Source organism: Arvicola amphibius, chromosome 7, assembly GCF_903992535.2.
Source record: "Arvicola amphibius chromosome 7, mArvAmp1.2, whole genome shotgun sequence".
Lineage (NCBI taxonomy): Eukaryota > Metazoa > Chordata > Mammalia > Rodentia > Cricetidae > Arvicola > Arvicola amphibius.
The window spans coordinates 50,670,554-50,688,138 of record NC_052053.1 but is presented as its reverse complement, the minus strand read 5'-3'; the positions used below and the strand labels follow the sequence as shown (position 1 = coordinate 50,688,138).

The following is a 17,585-nucleotide window of genomic DNA, read 5'->3' as shown; positions in this document are numbered from 1 at the left end:
AGTGCAATTTATCATCCTAAAACTCTGTCTGCTTGAGAATAAAGGGGGCTGTTATGACGATAGCAAATGGATATGAGTGGGCCTGCAGGCCCCACCTCTGTGGCTGTGTGTGCTGGTGGTGCCGACTGCCTACCGCACCAACACTCCTCAGCCATCCTGCCCCTCATTCGGCCCCAATGCATTGGTCTTCCCAGCTCCTTCCCGCCTCAGGGCCTTGGTACTTACTTGGGAGAAACTGCCTGGACCTCCCTTTTCCCAGATTTTCACAAGGCTTCCCTCACCTCCTCTTTCTTCGGGGCTCAGTTTAAAGTCACCTCCTCAGAGAAGCCTCTTGGGGGACACCCCACTTACAGCCCATCCTCCTCACCCTCCACCTCCCTCCCATCTGCCTCCACTCCCCTAATCTCGCCAACCCCCACCTGCAGCAACCATTTTGAATTTGTCTCTCAAGTGAAAATCAACAGAGACCCTATGAGGGTGTGACTGTCATTCCCCAGCGAGGTCGCAGCTTAGCACGTGAACAGTAAGCAGCCCCTGCCAGCGGCCATCGCGCTCAGCCATTCTCTTAGGCTGAGCACTTGCTCCCAGACAATGGCCTCAGGTTTCCCACCTGCAAAATGGGAAAGAAATGTATGCTTAAACACAAGAGCTTAACATTCCAAACAAAAAGATGAGCTGAAAGGAAAAAAGAAAGAAAAGAATGACCCCCCCCCCCAGCTCCTGAGAGCACGGGCCCGTTCTAACATTCTGAAGTCCTTTAGACTTTTCCTCCTAGAATGTCCTTCCTGGCTCTAACCTGTCTCTTAAGCTGCAGTCTGCAATAGCACGGGTTTCCAAAGCCTTTTGAATGCTCCCCAGTCAATGACACTGCCAGTGGGGAGCCCCTCCCCTGTCTGTTCTGTCCCCTCTTCCTGGGTGAGGTGTCCCATCCCAACGTTTCCGGCCATTCAGGTCCGGAAATCCTCCCACTGGGAACAAATTGTCAGGGACACACTGGGATCAGCCCGGTGCTTCCTCTTGCTTCCTGTCCACTTCCTCTCGGTTCCAGGGCAGGAATACAGCCTCGAGGATGGGGTACTGCCCTAGGGATCAGCTTGCGTAGGTGGCCAGAGCCGGGGTGGGGGTTACCCAAGGCAGAGCCCCACGCCAAGGAGCTTCCATCCCTTAACCTCCCTTGCCAGCCACAGCACCGTCATCCCAGTACCCGACATGACTATAACACAGGCCAACTCCTGGTGGCCCTGTTCAAAACTGGAGCACAGCTTCCCTTGCCCCACCCTCTGGCAGCAGGGGCCCAGCCCCATCAGCCTGGAAGTCAAGGTTCCTAACAGGTTGCTGGGGATGGGCTCCTTCCTGCCAGGCCCAGGCACTCACTCCGCCCGCTGCTCCAGCCAAGACCTGAGGGCGAGTACCCAACCCGTAGCAACTCCTCAGGGCTGCTCTTTCTTTATTCCTTTCTTTTTATTTTCTTTTTCTTTTCCAATTTCAAAACAGGGTTTCTCCGTGTAACAGCCCCGGCTGTCCCAGAACTCTTTATGTAGACCAGGTTGGCCTGAAACTCAGAGATCCACCTGCCTCTGCCTCCAGAGTGCTGGGATTACAGGCGTGCGCCACCAACGCCCGGCAAGGCTCTTTCTGTTCCTACACTTTCCCCTCCAGACATTGGCTCAGAACAATGCTGAGAAACTGACAAGCACCTGGGTGTGTGTGTGTGAACGCAGGCCCATGCGTACCACAGCACTCATGTGGGGATCAGAGGATAACCTGGGGTACTGGGGTGCCAGTCTCTGCCTTCAACCTTGAGATGGGGTCTCTGCTGGCTTCCTACTGCATTTGCCATGCTAGCTGGCAGTAAGTTTCCCAGGCTTCTCCTGTCCCCATCTCCCACCTTCCCATTAAGAACACAGACTGCAGATTCTCATGCTTATGTGTCTGGCTGTCTCGTGGGTTCTAGAGGTTTGGACTCAGGTCCTCAGACCCATGAAGGAAATGCTTTAGTGCCCGGAACCATCTTGCCAGCCCCAGCACCCAATGACTCATGTGTGACAAGCAAGCCCTGTACCGCTGAGCTACGCGCCTCCTCTGGACATGCTTCCTCTCTTTTCTTTGCCCTTTCTTGCTTTCCAGCCGCCATAAACTATTTCCAAAGAACCCCAGGGTCTACAGCCTCTCGGCCTTTGCACACGACATTCCCTCTGCCAGGGCTGTCCTGTCTGCTTCCAGCCAGGGACCAGGCTGGTTCTTCCTTGGCCTGTAGCTGTCAGTTTGCTAGGAGACTTCTAGACCTGCTCCCTCTCACTGTAACGATCCAATGCAGGAATCAAAGTGTTCGTGAAAACTCAGCTTCGTGAATTAATTCATTATTTCTTACATTATATACTTCAAAGACACTTTCTTCTTAATATTAGCGGTGAAATCAATTAACAAGCAATAGTGACAACTGAGCTAAATCAGGCCCACTCATCGGCAACATTCATTATTTAAATAACCAACCCCTTTAATTGCCTGTATTAACTGATTTGTTCTGATAACTGACACCATTCATTGCATATACCAGCTTAATTAATTGCATTAATGAGTAGTAATTAGTACCCATTATCCTTTATTTCCCTAATGCATGCTGGAACTTTACCTTCAGGGACCTCTGGCCAGGACTGGAAGGAAGGGTGGACTTCCAGTGGAGGGGGAGGTTGTCCCACCCTCCACCAGGCATGGTTGCCCTCTCTCTTTCCCCAGGTTTCTTCCTTTGGGCCTCAGGGTCTGGTCAGATGGCCTGAAGAGAGAACTGTCCAGCTCTGCCACCTGCCTTACTCTCTCTGAGGCTGGCTTCCTCGTTTTCAGAGGGTACATCATGTCTGTCCTGGAAGGCCACGGTGCTCATATGAGGGTGAGGGCCGGGTCCCCTTGCCCATGCGGGCTCCAGGTTTCAGTGCCACTCTCCTGGGGGATAGCCCTAATTTTTATTTTTTCTCAATAAAAACCTAGGCTGGTCTCAAACTTGCTATGTACCCAAGGCTGGCCTTGAACTCCTGATCCTTCTGCCTCTACTTCCCAAGTATTAGGTCAGATTACAGCAGGTGTTTGCTATCAGATATGGCTGGCTTGCTTTAGATTTGTTTGTTTTGTTTTCTGAGACAGGGTTTCTCTGTGTAACAGCCCCAATGTCCTGGAACTTGCTTTGTAGACCAGGCTGGTCTCAAACTCACCTACCTCTGCTTCCCGAGTGCTGGGATTAAAGGTGTGTGCTACACTGATCAGCTTTTTTTTTTTTTTTGTTTTGTTTTGTTTTGTTTTCGAGACAGGGTTTCTCTGTGGCTTTGGAGCCTGTCCTGGAACTAGCTCTTGTAGACCAGGTTGGTCTCGAACTCACAGAGATCCGCCTGCCTCTGCCTCCCAAGTGCTGGGATTAAAGGCGTGTGCCACCACCGCCTGGCACTGATCAGCTTTTATCTTTAGATTTTGAGACAGGGTCTCACTCTGTGATTCAGGCTGACCTTGAACCCATAACCTCTCTCCCGGGTTTCTTCTTCCCAAATGATGGGATTACAGATGAACAACACCTCAGCCATCTTCCTCTAAGTTTTGCTCACTCCTCAGGGATTGGCAGTGATGCTTTCTGGTGTGTGCCTTCAGCTTCAGTGTCCTAAGTAGAGAAAGCCAGGTCTCTTCTGAGACAGTGACAGCCGTGGGGACTCAGAGTCTCTACCAAGAAGTCTCTGGGATTTACTCCCTTCACCACCCCGTAGCACAGGCTGCCACTGGGTCAGTCACATCCCTGATGTCCTTCTGGCTTTGGGGAGCCATCAGGAAAGGCACTGGCCTAGGAGGATGGGCAGAGTCAAGGATGCTGAGCCTGAACTGCTAAGGGTGGCTGGGAACCTGCTGGAGAGAGGCACAGCGAGGCCCCTAGAGGGAAGAGTGTGGGCAGTGGCTGGCTGTGGTGGCCAAAACTATACAGCTGAAGTGGCCTGCCTGCCCCAGTGTCTGTTGTGCCCCCCACATGGAGTGACACCCCTGGAAATGAGGGATTAATCCTGGGTGGAAACAGAAAGAAGCTGGGGAGGAGATGGGGCTAACCAGCATTTCACCCAAATGGACAAGAGACAGGATTGGGGAGAGGAAATGGAGTGGGTAGGGTTTGCAGAAGATCCTCGGGAATTCTGAAAGGCACCTAAGCAGGAGGTAGGAAGCTATGGGACTCAGTTTCCCCTCCTATAACCTGAGCACCTGGCCCTTGGTCCAGGTCCACGTCATCTACTTCCCATCCTATCTAGCTGTCACCATGCAGGAAAACTCACTCAGTGACAAACATCCCTGGGTGTCTAACCCCGTCCTGCTTAGCCTTCACCCCACACAGGTCCAGCTACCTGCATAAAGGGGTCTCTCAAGGGCTGGAAGCAGTGTGGAGGTCAGGGTGGGGGAAAGCTCATCTTTCCTGAGACAGTCAGGTTCCCACAGCCCAAGGCATCCTGGGGTCTCAGGGACTGTGAGAAAGTCTCCACAGGAAATGAGAGCCAGCAGCAGCTGGGCCCCTTCACAAGACATGGACCAGCCACCCTGAGCCCAGGGAGACTGTGCAGGCTAGGCCCACAGTGACCCCCCTCTCCACGGGTAATCGGGTAATAGCTACCAGATGCCTGGCAGCTGACGTCACTCTGCAGGGCCGAGAGGGTCGTGGGACTCTGGGGAGACTTGGAAATTCTTGAATCAGAATCAACATTCCAGAAGGAAATGGGGAAGGGGGGTGTCCTGGCCTGTTTGCCGTGCCTGGCACTGTGGCTTGGACAATATAGGGTGCTCTAGCTCTCTTTTAGGGTGTCATTTACCCTAGTCTCAGTGTCCATCCAAATAGCCTTCTTGGGATTGGATCTGGTTGTCTGGGAAGATGGCAAAGGACATTCAAGGGAGACACTACGGAGGACAGAATCTAGATCCCCCGGCAGATGTGCCCAGCCTCCAGGCTCCAGTGAGGCTGAGGACAGCTGTGCATGCAGCCCAGCATGCACTGTAACAACATAGACACAGTGTCAACAGGCTGGACACAGCTCAGCGGGTAGAATGCTTGCCTAGCATTCAGGAAGCCCTGGGCTCCATCCCCACATCCCATAAGACCAGGGGTGTACTGTGCCCTATAATCCCAGCGCTTGAGAAATAGGAGGATCAGATGTTCAAGGTCACCCTCAGTTCTGTAGTGAGTTCAAGGCCAACCTGGGCTAAATGAGACCCTGACACAGAAGGTGAATAAAAAGTTGACCATATCTGCAAGGAGAAAGATTCTCTTGAAACAAGTCAGTAAGGCACCCTAAACTCATCTCCTCTGTTTTCTTCTCCCGTCTTCAGTTCGGGGCGTTCTGATCTCTGCTAATGATCAAATAGGTCAAAGGCGCCCCCACCTCAGGGCCTTTGCAAATGCCACTATCCCTTCTTGGCTCACCTTTCCCCAGTCAGTAAGTAGATTCATTCTTTCTTTGTTCAATTATTTTTCCTCCCTAACTTTCTTTTTTCTTTTTTTCTTCCCAAAATCGGGGCTTTTCTGTGTAGTCCTAGCTGTCCTGGAACTCTGTAGAGATCCACCTGCCTCTGCCTCTGCCTCTGCCTGTGCCTCTGGAGTGCTGGGATTAAAGGCGTGCACCACCACCGCCAGCTTCTTCATAACCTTTCTAAATGGACACCACTGGTCACCTCCCCGAGACCAGTCTCCTCGCCTCATTGTAAATCTTCTCTAGCTCTACCATCTGACTCTCTGGCTCTGGGATGAGGTCTCCATAGGTTCAGCTGTCTGTGCTCGCTGCTCTCTGCTCAAAGCCTAGGACAGTGTGAAGCCCGGGTATAACTCAGGAAATAGCAAAAAGAACGATGCCAGTGAGTGATGCAGCCTGACCGATGGGAGCTCAGTCCCTGCATCCCACACACGGGAGAGAGCCACAAAGCCATCCTCTGGCCTCCACACATGCACACATTGGGACAGGCCCCACACCAATGTAATGATAAATACAAGTGTAAAAATACATATAAAAATAAAATCAATGAACTGCTAACTCGGCTTGACTGGTGTAACCTTAAGTGCTCTTCTGGGAAATACGCCCGGATACCAGAGCACTGTGGAAAGTCATTTGAAACAGCGGCAGAAAAGGCTCTGAGGCTTTCTCTGAGGGAGGGAAGTATGGCCTAGTGGTTAAGAGCTTGAGCTGAGAGTTGGTCATGCCTGAGAGCAAACTGCAGTTCTCACAAACGCAGAACCCCAGGAGAGCCATCTTCTCTAGGCTCTGGCCTAACCACTGGGCAAGCAAAGCAAAAGAGCTACTCACTTTCAGAGCCTTGCTAGTTGGTAAGTCATGGGACCCTGGCTTTATATTGCTGTGTGGGTACATGGGGCATGTGTGGGTCCCCTCCTTCTCCAGGCCTGGCCTCATCCTCTGTCACACTGATTTAGGGGCAAGGGGCAGTTGGCCCGCTGTCTCATTTCCTTCAGCAGAAGGCTGTGTGGAGGATGCAGGCCAGCTGAAAGTCTCCTCTGACTCCTTCTACCTCATCCTCCATGATCTCAGCAAAGATAGGGCACCAGGAAATCCCTGCAGCCTCACCTCTTCCCCTTCCTTCCTCCTGCTCCAGGTGCGCCCTGCCTTTCCAGGATGGGGGAGGTCACCATCTCCCCAGCCTGGGCTACTATGACATTCACCAGATTGACCCCTTGGGACACTCAGGAAGGTGGCCCCATCCTGCTCACTGGCACTTTTAGCCGTCTGTCCAGCTGGACGGCTCTTCAGAGAGCATCTCGGAGCCACTGGGCTCCTGAAGAACCAGAGGCCATCGGTGCAGCAGAGCTAGCCCGGACACCCACTGCTCTCCCGACTCCAAGGGACTCCTGTGACAAAATGTTCAATAGTCCCCAGAGATTGAGGCTGTTGTGGGGACACCGTGTCCCGGGGAACCAGAACAGGGTTTGATCTGGCATGCTAACACCATCCTGAGAACCTTTGAACACTTCAGGAGATGGGAGACAGAGTGTCTCAAATGTTTCTGTTTGTCGGTTCCAGGAGAAGCCTGATGTCAAAGGCATCCCTGGGACAAGCATGTGCCATAACAGCTTGGGTGGAGGCCTAGACGTTCAAAAGGCTTCTGAAGACCCTTCATCAGGGCCCTGGCCCTGCCTGAGGCGAATGTGTTCCTGGAGGTTGTTAGCCAGAGCCCAGACTCCAGGAGGTGGAGTCAAGCTCTCATCCTGACTTCCACTAGGTGGGCCAAACAGGCAAACTTTTCTGTCTTGATTTACAAGATGGGTTCTATCTCCAGGAGCTGCCTGAAGATGAGGGGACAGAGAGAGAGAGAGAGAAAGGAGAGAGAGAGAGAGAGAGAGAGAGAAAGGAGAGAGAGAGAGAGAGAGAGACAGAGACAGAGACACAGAGAGAGACAAAGACAGAGAGACAAAGAGAGAGAGAGAGACCAGGTATGCTCAGGGACAAGCAGAGAACAGTCACAGCCCAAGAGCAATCCCAGATGCTGCCAGGTGTGGTGGCACAGGTCTGTAAGCCCTGCCCTTGATTCATGTGCAGGAGGATCAAGAGTTTGAGCATAGCTGGACATCAGGGCACTCGCCTTTAATCCCAGTACTTGGCAGGGACAGGCAGATCTCTTTGAGTTCCAGGTTAGCCAGGGCTACATAGACCCTGTCTCAAAAAAAAAAGTTTGAACACAGCCTGTGCTACATGAGTCACCGCCTCATAAAGAAAAAGAAAGAAAAGTCCCAGATGTTAAACTCATGGCAGTGTGTGTCAGCTGCCTCTGGGACGAGCATCTCCCCACAGGGCCACGCCTGCTGTCCCCTGGCTCTCCCTAGAGTTTGTTCAGTCACTCACCTTCGGGGCCCCAGCGCAGAGCACCTTCGGCCCACTGCAGTCATGGTTCCCCTTGTCACCTCCTGCAGCCCGGGAACTGTCTCAGTCTGACTCTCCCGCTAAGAGTAAGCTGGAGCTACGGAGCTTAGTGTCGGACCCTAGGGGCAGGGCCAGACCTGAAGACCACGCCCCAGACACGCCCCCGGGCCGCTACGTTCCAACCAAAAACACACCCTCCTCTACTGGCTCTGATCTCGCTCCGCCTCCCCTCCCTGTCAATCACTGTCCCGACTGGAGAACTCGCCCCCTACCGAACACACCCCTCTGCAGCGTCTTGCCACCCCGCTCCAGCGAACCAATCAGCGTCTCTGAGTGGGAGGAGCCAAGTTACCGGTAAACCCTCAAGCCCGGAAAGCTCACAACTTCAAGGATCTGGCTGGCTCTCCTCGCCAATAAGATCCTAGCACCTTAAGTGCTGAACGAAGTCGAATTTTGGAGAGGGTAGCTGGAGAAGACAGCCTAAGGCAGCGAGAGATGGTGGAAAGTCTTAATTTTATTAATCATGAAAATAGCATTTCCAGGGTGTTATCTGGTGCTATTGGGCAGATTTACAAACTCTGTTGCCAGGGCTTGGAGATGGCTCAGCGGTTAAGAATATTTGTCAATTTGGCCCATACCTTTAATCCCCGCACTTGAAAAGAGGAGGTAGGTGGATCTCTGTGAGTTCGAGGCCAGCCTGGCTACAGAGCTTCTTCTAGGACAGTCAAGGCTACACAAAGAAACCCTGTGGTGAAAAATCAAAAACTAAAGCAAACCAAAACAACAACAAAGAATACTTGTTGTTCTTCTAGAAGACCCAGGTTCTGTTTCCAGGATCCACTTAGTGGCTCACAACCGACTGTAAACTCCAGACCCAGAGATCTGACGCCCTCTTCTGGCCTCCTTGGGCATTGCAAGCATATGGTACACAAACATACATGTAGGCAAAACATATACATAAAATAAAAATACATCTTTTTAAAAATTGCCCAGTGTGGTGGCACACACCTTTAATCCCAGCACTATGGAGGCAGAGGCAGGTGGATCTCTATGAGTTCAAGGTCAGCCTGGCCTTTGTAGCAAGTTCCAGGACAGCCAGGGCTATACTGTGAGACCTTGTCTAAACAAGCAAACGAAATTTTGTTGCCACTGAACTGGGGGTCTGAACCTAGCTGCACCTCCGCACAGGGATGCTGGATTTGGTCCCAGGGAAAGTCTGTCCAGAAAGGCCTCACACTGGCTCCAGGGTTACTTTTCGTTCAACACATCTGGTTTGTTTTGTTTGACCAAGGATGCTGAAGTTTTCAAAGCTGGAGTTGAAGGGTGTGAAGTCCACAACCCTGGGGATTAGAAGGTGACCACAAGTGTGTGAAAACCTAACCAGTGGAGAGAGGCAGAGCGCAAACCCTACATCTGTATGACTACCTTGACCGAGTCTCGGTTTCCTTATCCAAACCGTGTGGGGCTGTGTAGCCCAGGCTACCTTTGAGCTGGTGACCCTCCTGACTCAACCTCTAGAGCGCCGGGATTAAGGGCACCCACCACAACACTCAGCAACAGGAACTTTTAAAGTGCTCTGTGAGTGCACTCCGGAAGCAGAGGCAGGAGGATCTGAGTTCCAGAGCAGCCTGGTCTACATAGCGAGTTCCAGAACAGCCCAGACTAGAGACCCTGTCTCAAAAAGAGCAAATAAAACAAAAACAAACAAAGAAACAATCAATTAATAAAATGTTCAGTGAGTCATTGTTGATCTTATCACTATTTGTGCTTTTTTGGGGGGAGGGCAAGTGAACAAGCTACCCCATGCCAGTTCTCTCCCTCCACCATGCGGGTACTGGGGGTCAGACTTGTGTTGCCGCTTGGTAATATGCATCTTTACCTACCGAGCCACCTCACCCGTTATTTATTTATGTCTCTGCATAAGCTCAAATTACAGGGTGCTAGAAGCAAATCCACTGACAAGTGACTTTCTAGATCCTGCAGGGCTTGCCATGTTGGTTTCCAGAACTAAAGGTGAAGGGCTCTGGGCGTGGGATTCGGTGACTGGCCACAGTGCCCACCTGGCTGCCGAGTTCATGCAGGAGTTCGCTCTAGGCTCTGAGTTCAAACACAGCTTCCTTGCTGACAGGACCCATGTTAAGCCTGGCTGAGCAGACGACTTCCCCTCCCTGTATCCGTTTCCTTATCTGCTACAGAAACTGTGTATCTCTAGCGGGTTTTCTTTTGAGAATTAGTTACAAATGTTAACCAACAGTTCCTAGTCTGTGAGAAGCACTTGGACTTCCCATCGCCTGCCTGTTTATGCCCCGCCCCCGCCCCCCAACTCCACATAAAACCAAGGACCACCCTGAACTTCTGATCCTCTGGCTTCCAGCTCCCAAATGCCACCACACCAATTTATGTAGTGATGAGGATTGTGCTGTATATTTTTATGTCAGCTTGACCTGATCTAAAGTCATCTGAGCGAGGGAAACTCACTTAAGAAAATGATTCCTCTTATGGAGATGTTGAGCCGGGCAGTGGAGGCACAAATTTTTAATCCTGGCACTCAGGAGGCAGAGACAGGCAGATCTCACTGTGTTTAAGGTCATCCAACCAAATTCCAGGACAGCCAGGGCTTCACAGAGAAACCCTGTTCCCAAACAACAAAAACCTAAAACAAAACTAACTCCATAAATAAATAAAATGGGACTGAACACAAGCCTGCAGGGCATTTTCTTAATTAGTAATTGATGTGTAAGAGCCCTGCCCATTGTGAGTGGTGCCACACTCACACCTGGGCTGGTGGTCCTGGGTTCTGCAAACAGACTGGGAAAACATGAGGAGCAAGTCAGTAAGCAGCACCCTCCATGGCCTCCCCATCAGCTCCTGCCTCCAGGTTCCTGCCCTGTGTGAGTTCCTGTTCCTACTTCCTTTGATGATGAACAGCAATGTGGACGTGTAAGCCCAATAAACCCTTTCCTCCCCAGTTTGCTTTTTGGTTACGATGTTTCATCCCGGCATTAGACTGACTAAGGCAGGGATCAGCCACAGGGCTTCCTGTGTGCTAGGCGAGCACTCTCCCAAGTGATCGTTACACTAACCCTCTGGGTCACTTAAACACTTTATTTCTTTTTTAGCTTATTTTGTGTTTTGTTCATTTTGTTTTGAGACAGGGTTTCATTCTGTAGTTCAGGCTGACCTCTAACTCACAGCAATCCTCCGGTATCAGCTACCTCATTGCTGGGATTGCAGGATGTACCATTCCCTACACCCTAGCTTGTGTTGGAGCTGTAGCAGCTAGAGATGGCTACAAATCCAACAGAGCATGTCCTACCTTCCCTGCCCCTGTTGGCACCTACCTTTCCCGGTGCACATCCCCAGGAATCTGTTCCTCCTTTGTGTCTACTGTGGGGTCCTCAGGCTCCCTCATAGGGTCCACCTCTACTACTGAAGGTGTGGGTTCCACTTCTGGGGTGTCCTCCAGTGGGGCATGCGTTTCCTCCACTGCCTCATTGGCTGCCTCTAAACCGGGTGGGTCCGGCAGCCCTTGAGATGCCAGGTGGGACTCAAGGCTGACCTCTTGGGCCTTCTGGGCAGCCTGTTGCTTCTGAGCCTTCTTGATGTTAGAGCGAGGCATGGTACCCATGTGGCTGTACATGTCACTGGAACGAGCATAAGCAGGAGGACTCTTGGGGACTGTCACCATGTCATCCTGTGTGGCTTCAAAGGTGTCAGGCTCCAGATGAGAGCGGATACTAATGGAGGCTGAAGACCGTCTCAGAGAAAAGGACCGAGGGAGATTGGAAAGGCTCCCAAGACCTTTGAACTTGAAGAACTCTGGCAAGAGAGGAGGAGAGGAAAGAATTAATGACAATGTCAACAGGAATGTAGCGACAATAAAAATCAACACAGGCCCACCAAGTGAGGGTACAAAGAAAGTTCAGGATGTCAAGACCTGTTCCTCGCCCTACTCCTCTCTCTCTCTCTCTCTCTCTCTCTCTCTCTCTCTCTCTCTCTCTCCCTCTGCCCTTCCCCTCTGTTTTTGTTCTTGTTTTTCAAGGCAGGGTTTCTCTGTGTAGCTCTGGCTATTCTGGAACTTGCTTTGTAGACCAGGCTGGCCTTGAACTCACAGAGATCCACCTGTCTCTGCTTCTTGAGTGCTATGATTGATGGCATGTGCCACCACTGTTTGAGGATATAATTTTTTAATACAATTTTTTGTTGTTTGTTTTTTTTTTTTTTTTGAGACAGGGTTTCTCTGTGCATCAGTCCTGACTGTCCTGGAACTCACTATGTAGACAAGGCTGGCCTCAAACTCATAGAGATCCGCCTGCCTCTGCCTCCCAAGTGCTGGGATTAAAGGCGTGCGCCACCACTGCTCAGCTTTAACACATTAAAAAAAAAAAAGAAGAAAGAAATCTGAGGTTAACAGCACTGGTTGCTCTTCCAGAGGTCCTGAGTTCAATTCCCAGGCACCACATGGTGGCTCACAACCATCTGTAATGAGATCTGGCATCCTCCTCTGGCATGCAGGTGTACATGGAGGCAGAATGTTGTATACATGATAAATAAATCTTTTTAAAAAATAAATCTGTTTAAAAAAAATAAGACAGAGAAGGATAAAAGAAGACACCTGATGTTGTACCCGAACATATTCATGCACACACATGCAGACCTTTTAAATAATATGCTTCATGTGCTGTCTGGCATACACGGAAAGATATCAAAAATTGAGACAATGATGACCAAAAATGTTTCTCACTTTGTCAAACACAGTGTGTGAATTCTTAGCATATGAATAATATCCTGTTTTCCACTTAGTGAAAACTCCCATTTTCAGAGGAGTGAAATCCCATAGCATGTCCCAAAGCCTGGACCAGAGAGAGAGAATGAGAAGGAAAAAGAGAGACAGAGAGTTGGGTAAGGAGCGGTGTCCTCGGCAGCCTCTGGCACCTGGGTTGAGAGGAGTTGTGTGCATCAGCCAGCCGAGGAGTGCTGGCCTATCTGTGGGTGAGTGTTTTCGCCTCTCTGTGGGCTAAGCCCACGTTCCAAATTCCACAGGCAGGGCTCCGTGATAGCATCTTCCAGCAGGGTCAGAAGTGTATTCATCAGATTCTCCCTCCCTGCATCTACCACAGGCTGTGGGACTGTCCCTTCTCACAGTGTCACCTTCTGACTTCCGTAAGGCCTCCCGATGAGGTAAGCAAAAGGGGGAAACACTACCCTTCCATTTCCCTGGCCGACTCTGCACTCCCTGCATCATACACCCCTGACTGAATACAAGCAGCGTGCCCACATTTGACAGGGACAGGATCCGTGGCCCAGAGAGGGGACGGGGTTTGCCTACAGTCACACAGCACTCAGTAAGAATGGGACTGAGCCTGGGTGGAAGGAAGCTCAGGGCTCAGGACCTCAGAATTTTTTCCTGCCCATTCCCCCTGGTCCCAGTTCAGACAGTGCTGGCTCCTGCCCTGCTTCTAGAAAGGCGGACCTGGGACAGAGATTTCACTAGTATTTAGCAGACGGTTCATTGATTGTCTCCTTTCTCGGTATTACAGGTTTTGTTCGTTTTGTGTGTTTGTATGAGACAGTGTCCTCTATGTAACCTGGTCTGGTCTGCTCATGAGCCTCCTGCCTTTGTCTTCTGAGTGCTGGGATTACAGATGTGTGTGTGTCCATCTGTGAGATACATCCCAGAACACACACACACACACACACACACACACAGAGAGAGAGAGAGAGAGAGAGAGAGGAAGAGCGCTGGAAGGTCGGAGGTGTCAGGACACAGGAGAAGTTTGGGGCCCCGAAACGAATGGATCTGGAGAAATAAATAGCAGTGCATGGGTGTATTTCACTCAGAAAGCTGGCTGTAGTAGCTCCCAGCCTCACTGCTGGTGGGGACCTATGACAGCATCTGTAGTCCCCAGACCCACTAGCTCCCCAGAGATCTCCCTGAGATCTATGTTGAGCTGGGTTCCAGACATGATAGTACTCTATGTGGGTATGTGGGGGTCTCAAGGTCAGAGAGAGGCCAGGATGGCACAGAAGATGTAAATGCTGAGGGGCTGGTTGTAGCAAGAGGGAAGCAGAGGGATGGAAAGACAGACACAGACAGAGAGACAGATAGATACCCTGTACCACACCATGGGTGGGCAGTAACACTCTGGTGAGAGAAAGAGAGAGAGGGTGGGGGTAGACAGCGGTGAGAGCAGAGAGGCCAAGCTGAACGGACTGCAGGAAGGTAGATAGTCTGTACTCACTGAACTTTCTGCTGGTTTTCTTGGGCATCTCCGTCATGTTGGCGAGTTGTGCAAAGTCCCTGGCTTGCTAGCATGTGGCTACTCCAGGCTCAAGGCATATAGGTTGAAGGGCCTCCCCCACACCCCTTCCCCTTTCTCTTGCCCTCTCAACTTGCTTCCTCTGTGTATTTTTAAACCTAACGAAACTCCCACAGCCCCACCCTCCCACCCTCCCCACGGGGGCGGGGGCTGGAGCTGGGGCCTCCTCAGTCCAGCCCCTGAGGGCCTCCTCAGCCAGCAGCAGGGGCAGGGGGCACACCACAAACCCATGGGACCCAGAAGGCCAGAGAACAAACCGCAGGCTCTGGGAACAGAGCCCACTAGGCTGGGGGCCACAGGGGACCTGCCAACAGCTGTCAGGGGCCCAGCTCACAGGATGCCAGGCAAGGAGACAGGCCCAGGGTTGGGTAGTTTATACTGAGGCCCAGTACCTAGGAGATGGACTGGCAGTGATAGAGAAGAGAATGCTGGACGTGGGCTTGGGTCACCCAGGCCCAAATTCAACTTCTGATTGGCTACTTTGTCACAGTGTGATCACAGGGGAGAGATGATTCACCTGCTTGAGCTTCGTCATTTTCCTTTCGGTGAGCGGGTTTCTTCATGGTGTCCAGAACACCAGACAAAGCCAAGCATGAAGTCACCTACTGGGCATGATTGTCCCTGTCAAAGTTAGCAAAGACATGTGAGGACAGGTCTTCCATATCCTTTGGACAGAAATAGGGAAACTGAGGCACAGTGAGGCAAGGGGATTTCCACAGGTCACAGAGAGAGCTGGTGGCAAAGACAGGGTCATTAGGACCTTCCAATAGTATACAGGCTGGTGCCATACAAACACAAATGCGTGTGTGTATGTATGTGTGTGTATGTATATATGAGTGTGTGTATATGTGTATGTATATGAACATGTGTATATGAGTGTTGTATGAGCGTATATGAGTATGTGTCTGTGTGTACATGAGTGTATAAATATGTGTGTATATGAATGTATAAATATATGTGTGTGTATGTGTATCTGTGTGTCTGTGTGTTCTGTGCCCATACAGACAGACATAAGGAAATTAAATCCTATGTATAGCTATAGAGAAGGGCGGTAGCCCAAGTTGGAACTGGAGAGCCACAAGGTCTAGCCCACTTCTGAGTGACATTGCCTCTCTAGCCTTTGTGACAATAGGGACAGTGCACGATAGGCAGTCATCCTCCGGAGACTTCACTTCCCTCGCTCTTTCTTCTTCTATGCTTGGGAGGGAACTCTGTCCTTCACACACTAGGCAAGGGCGGCCTCACTGAGCCACACTCCCACCAGCCCAGAGTGGACATTTTTGCTGTTGCTTTGAGATATAAATCTGACATAGCCCGGTTGCCCTCCAATTGAAGATCTTTCTATCTCAGCCTCCAAGTCCTGGAATTACATGTGTGCAACCAGCCTGCCTGGCCCCATCTGTGTGAGATGCAGTCCAGGACAGCGGGTCCCACCCTGCATCCTCCATCAAAGTCTTGTCCCCAAAGTCAAGTCACTTGGGGCTGGAAGTTGCCAATCCAACAACATAGCCCTGTCAGCTGCAGGAAGAGAGGTCAGAGGTCAGTCTGATCCTTGATGGGGTGAAGAGGACCCCAAGGTCCTGAAAGAGAAAGAGACCCAGCCCTACAAGGTTCTGGCTGCAGGGTCCTATTTATGGAGGCCTACACGGACCTCTGCTCACCGGCCAAGGAGGAAATTTCTAGACCTTTCTTTCTTTCTTTCTTTCTTTCTTTCTTTCTTTCTTTCTTTCTTTCTTTCTTTCTCTCCCTCCCTCCCTCCTTCCCTCCCTCCCTCCCTCCCTCCCTCCCTTCCTTCCTTTTTGTTTTTTGTTTGTTTTGTTTTGCAAGACAGAGTTTCTCAGTAGCTATGGAGCCTGTTCTGGAACTCTCTCTGTAGACCAGGCTGACCTCGAACTCTCAGAGATCCCCTGCCTCTGCCTCCCGAGTGCTGGGATTAAAGGCATGTGCCACCACTGCCCAGCCACAGCTACTTTCTGTTGCTGTGACAAACACCACGACCAAGACACTTAGAAAAGTTTACTGGGATCTACCAGACAGTGGCAGCACACACCTTTAATCCCAGCAATCAGGAGGCAGAGGCAGGTGGATCTCTGTGAGTCCAGGGCCAGCCTGTGTACTATGTGACAACCAGGGGTGCACAGAGAAACCCTGTCTCGAAAAACAAAACAAACAAAAGTTTATTGGGACTCATGATTCCAGAGCAGACTTCTAGGGTGACCCCTTTCCTCTTCAAGTTACCATCAGGAGATAGGGAGGGGTCTACACCCCGGAAAGAGCTGAGGGTCTCCCAGTAGAAGGCAAAGTAATAGTCTCCTGGCTGCTTGCCTGGGAGACAGTTACAACCCAGGCTGTGACATCAGTTGGCCAAACCAGTGCTGGCTTTCTGGCCAAACCAGCTCTCCAACTGCTGTGTGTTACGCTTCTCTGGGACTCAGTTTCCTTACCTATGAAATGGGAGTCACAGAAACTACTGTTTCATTGGAGAGGTCTCTGGCCTGCACACGGTGGTCCTCAGCAAGCCCTGGCGCTGTGGCTGAAGAGTGGCCACATTGACAAGGAGTACAGCAGGCCAGGCCAGGCCAGCCAACAGCGGTGGGTAGGTAGGCCTGCGGTATGAGACCTGGGAAGCTGGATCTTGGAAGGTCTGTTGCCATGGCATAGATGCCTCAGCAGGGCCAGGCTTGCCATTGGCCCCGGCGCCAGGATAGTTGCTGGTGTCCCTGGGAATGAATGGGGCTCAGTGTGGTGAGGAAGCTCTGCTCAGAGCCCCCTTTGTGCTGCTTTAAGTGGCCGTTGGTAGTGTGGCGGGGAGACCTGCTGGCTGGCGGCTGTCCTGCTGTCCCTCCACAGCCTGTGCTGGAGGTCCAAGCAGGCAGCCCTCTGCTGCAGCCCTGACCACAGACCCTAGTGCCTTCCCTCCTCCAGAGTGAGGACTTTGGTCTAGGCTTGACCTGCACTGCCAGGCCACGCTTCTCTCCCTCCAATCCCTTAGTCCTTGGATTCCTTCCAGTCCCTCCAGTGAAGGACTCAGCTAACGCTGCCCCACTGCTGGAAAAGGAATGGGTCTTCCTGGTCCATACTGACCCTGCTCTGGGGCTATACTGTAGATGCTTCCTTAGTGCAGTCTGGTGAGTGACTCCCAGATACTAAAGGCAGTGTAAAACTGAAAAGAAAGAAAATGAAAGAAAAAGCAGCCAGTGGGAGTGCCACACACCTTTAACCCCACCCCTGGCACTCGAGAGGCAGAGGTAGGTGGATCTCTGTGAGTTTGAGGCCAGCCTGGTCTACAGAGTAAGTTTCAGGACAGCTAGAGCTACACAGAGAAACCCTGTCTCAAAAAAAAAAAAAAATCAAAGCGAAAAATCAGAATTAACAAAACCAAAAGCACTGT

General features: G+C 51.3%; 1 protein-coding gene across 2 annotated transcripts in view; it reads right to left on the bottom strand.

Annotated features, from left to right (window-relative positions):
- Window positions 1-14,246, bottom strand: part of Sh2d3c (SH2 domain containing 3C) — a 33,341-nt gene extending 19,095 nt beyond the window's left edge. The window contains exons 1-2 of one of the 2 annotated variants that reach the window (XM_038337890.2): window positions 14,117-14,246; window positions 11,216-11,693 (exon numbers count right to left, since the gene is read on the bottom strand). In XM_038337890.2, the coding sequence (XP_038193818.1) occupies window positions 11,216-11,693; window positions 14,117-14,153 (515 nt within the window). In that variant the 5' untranslated portion in view covers window positions 14,154-14,246. Of the gene's footprint in view, window positions 1-7,856; window positions 7,972-11,215; window positions 11,694-14,116 lie in introns of those variants that run through there. The other variant, XM_038337891.2, reaches the window with a different exon arrangement.
- Between the last annotated feature and the right edge of the window lie 3,339 nt (window positions 14,247-17,585).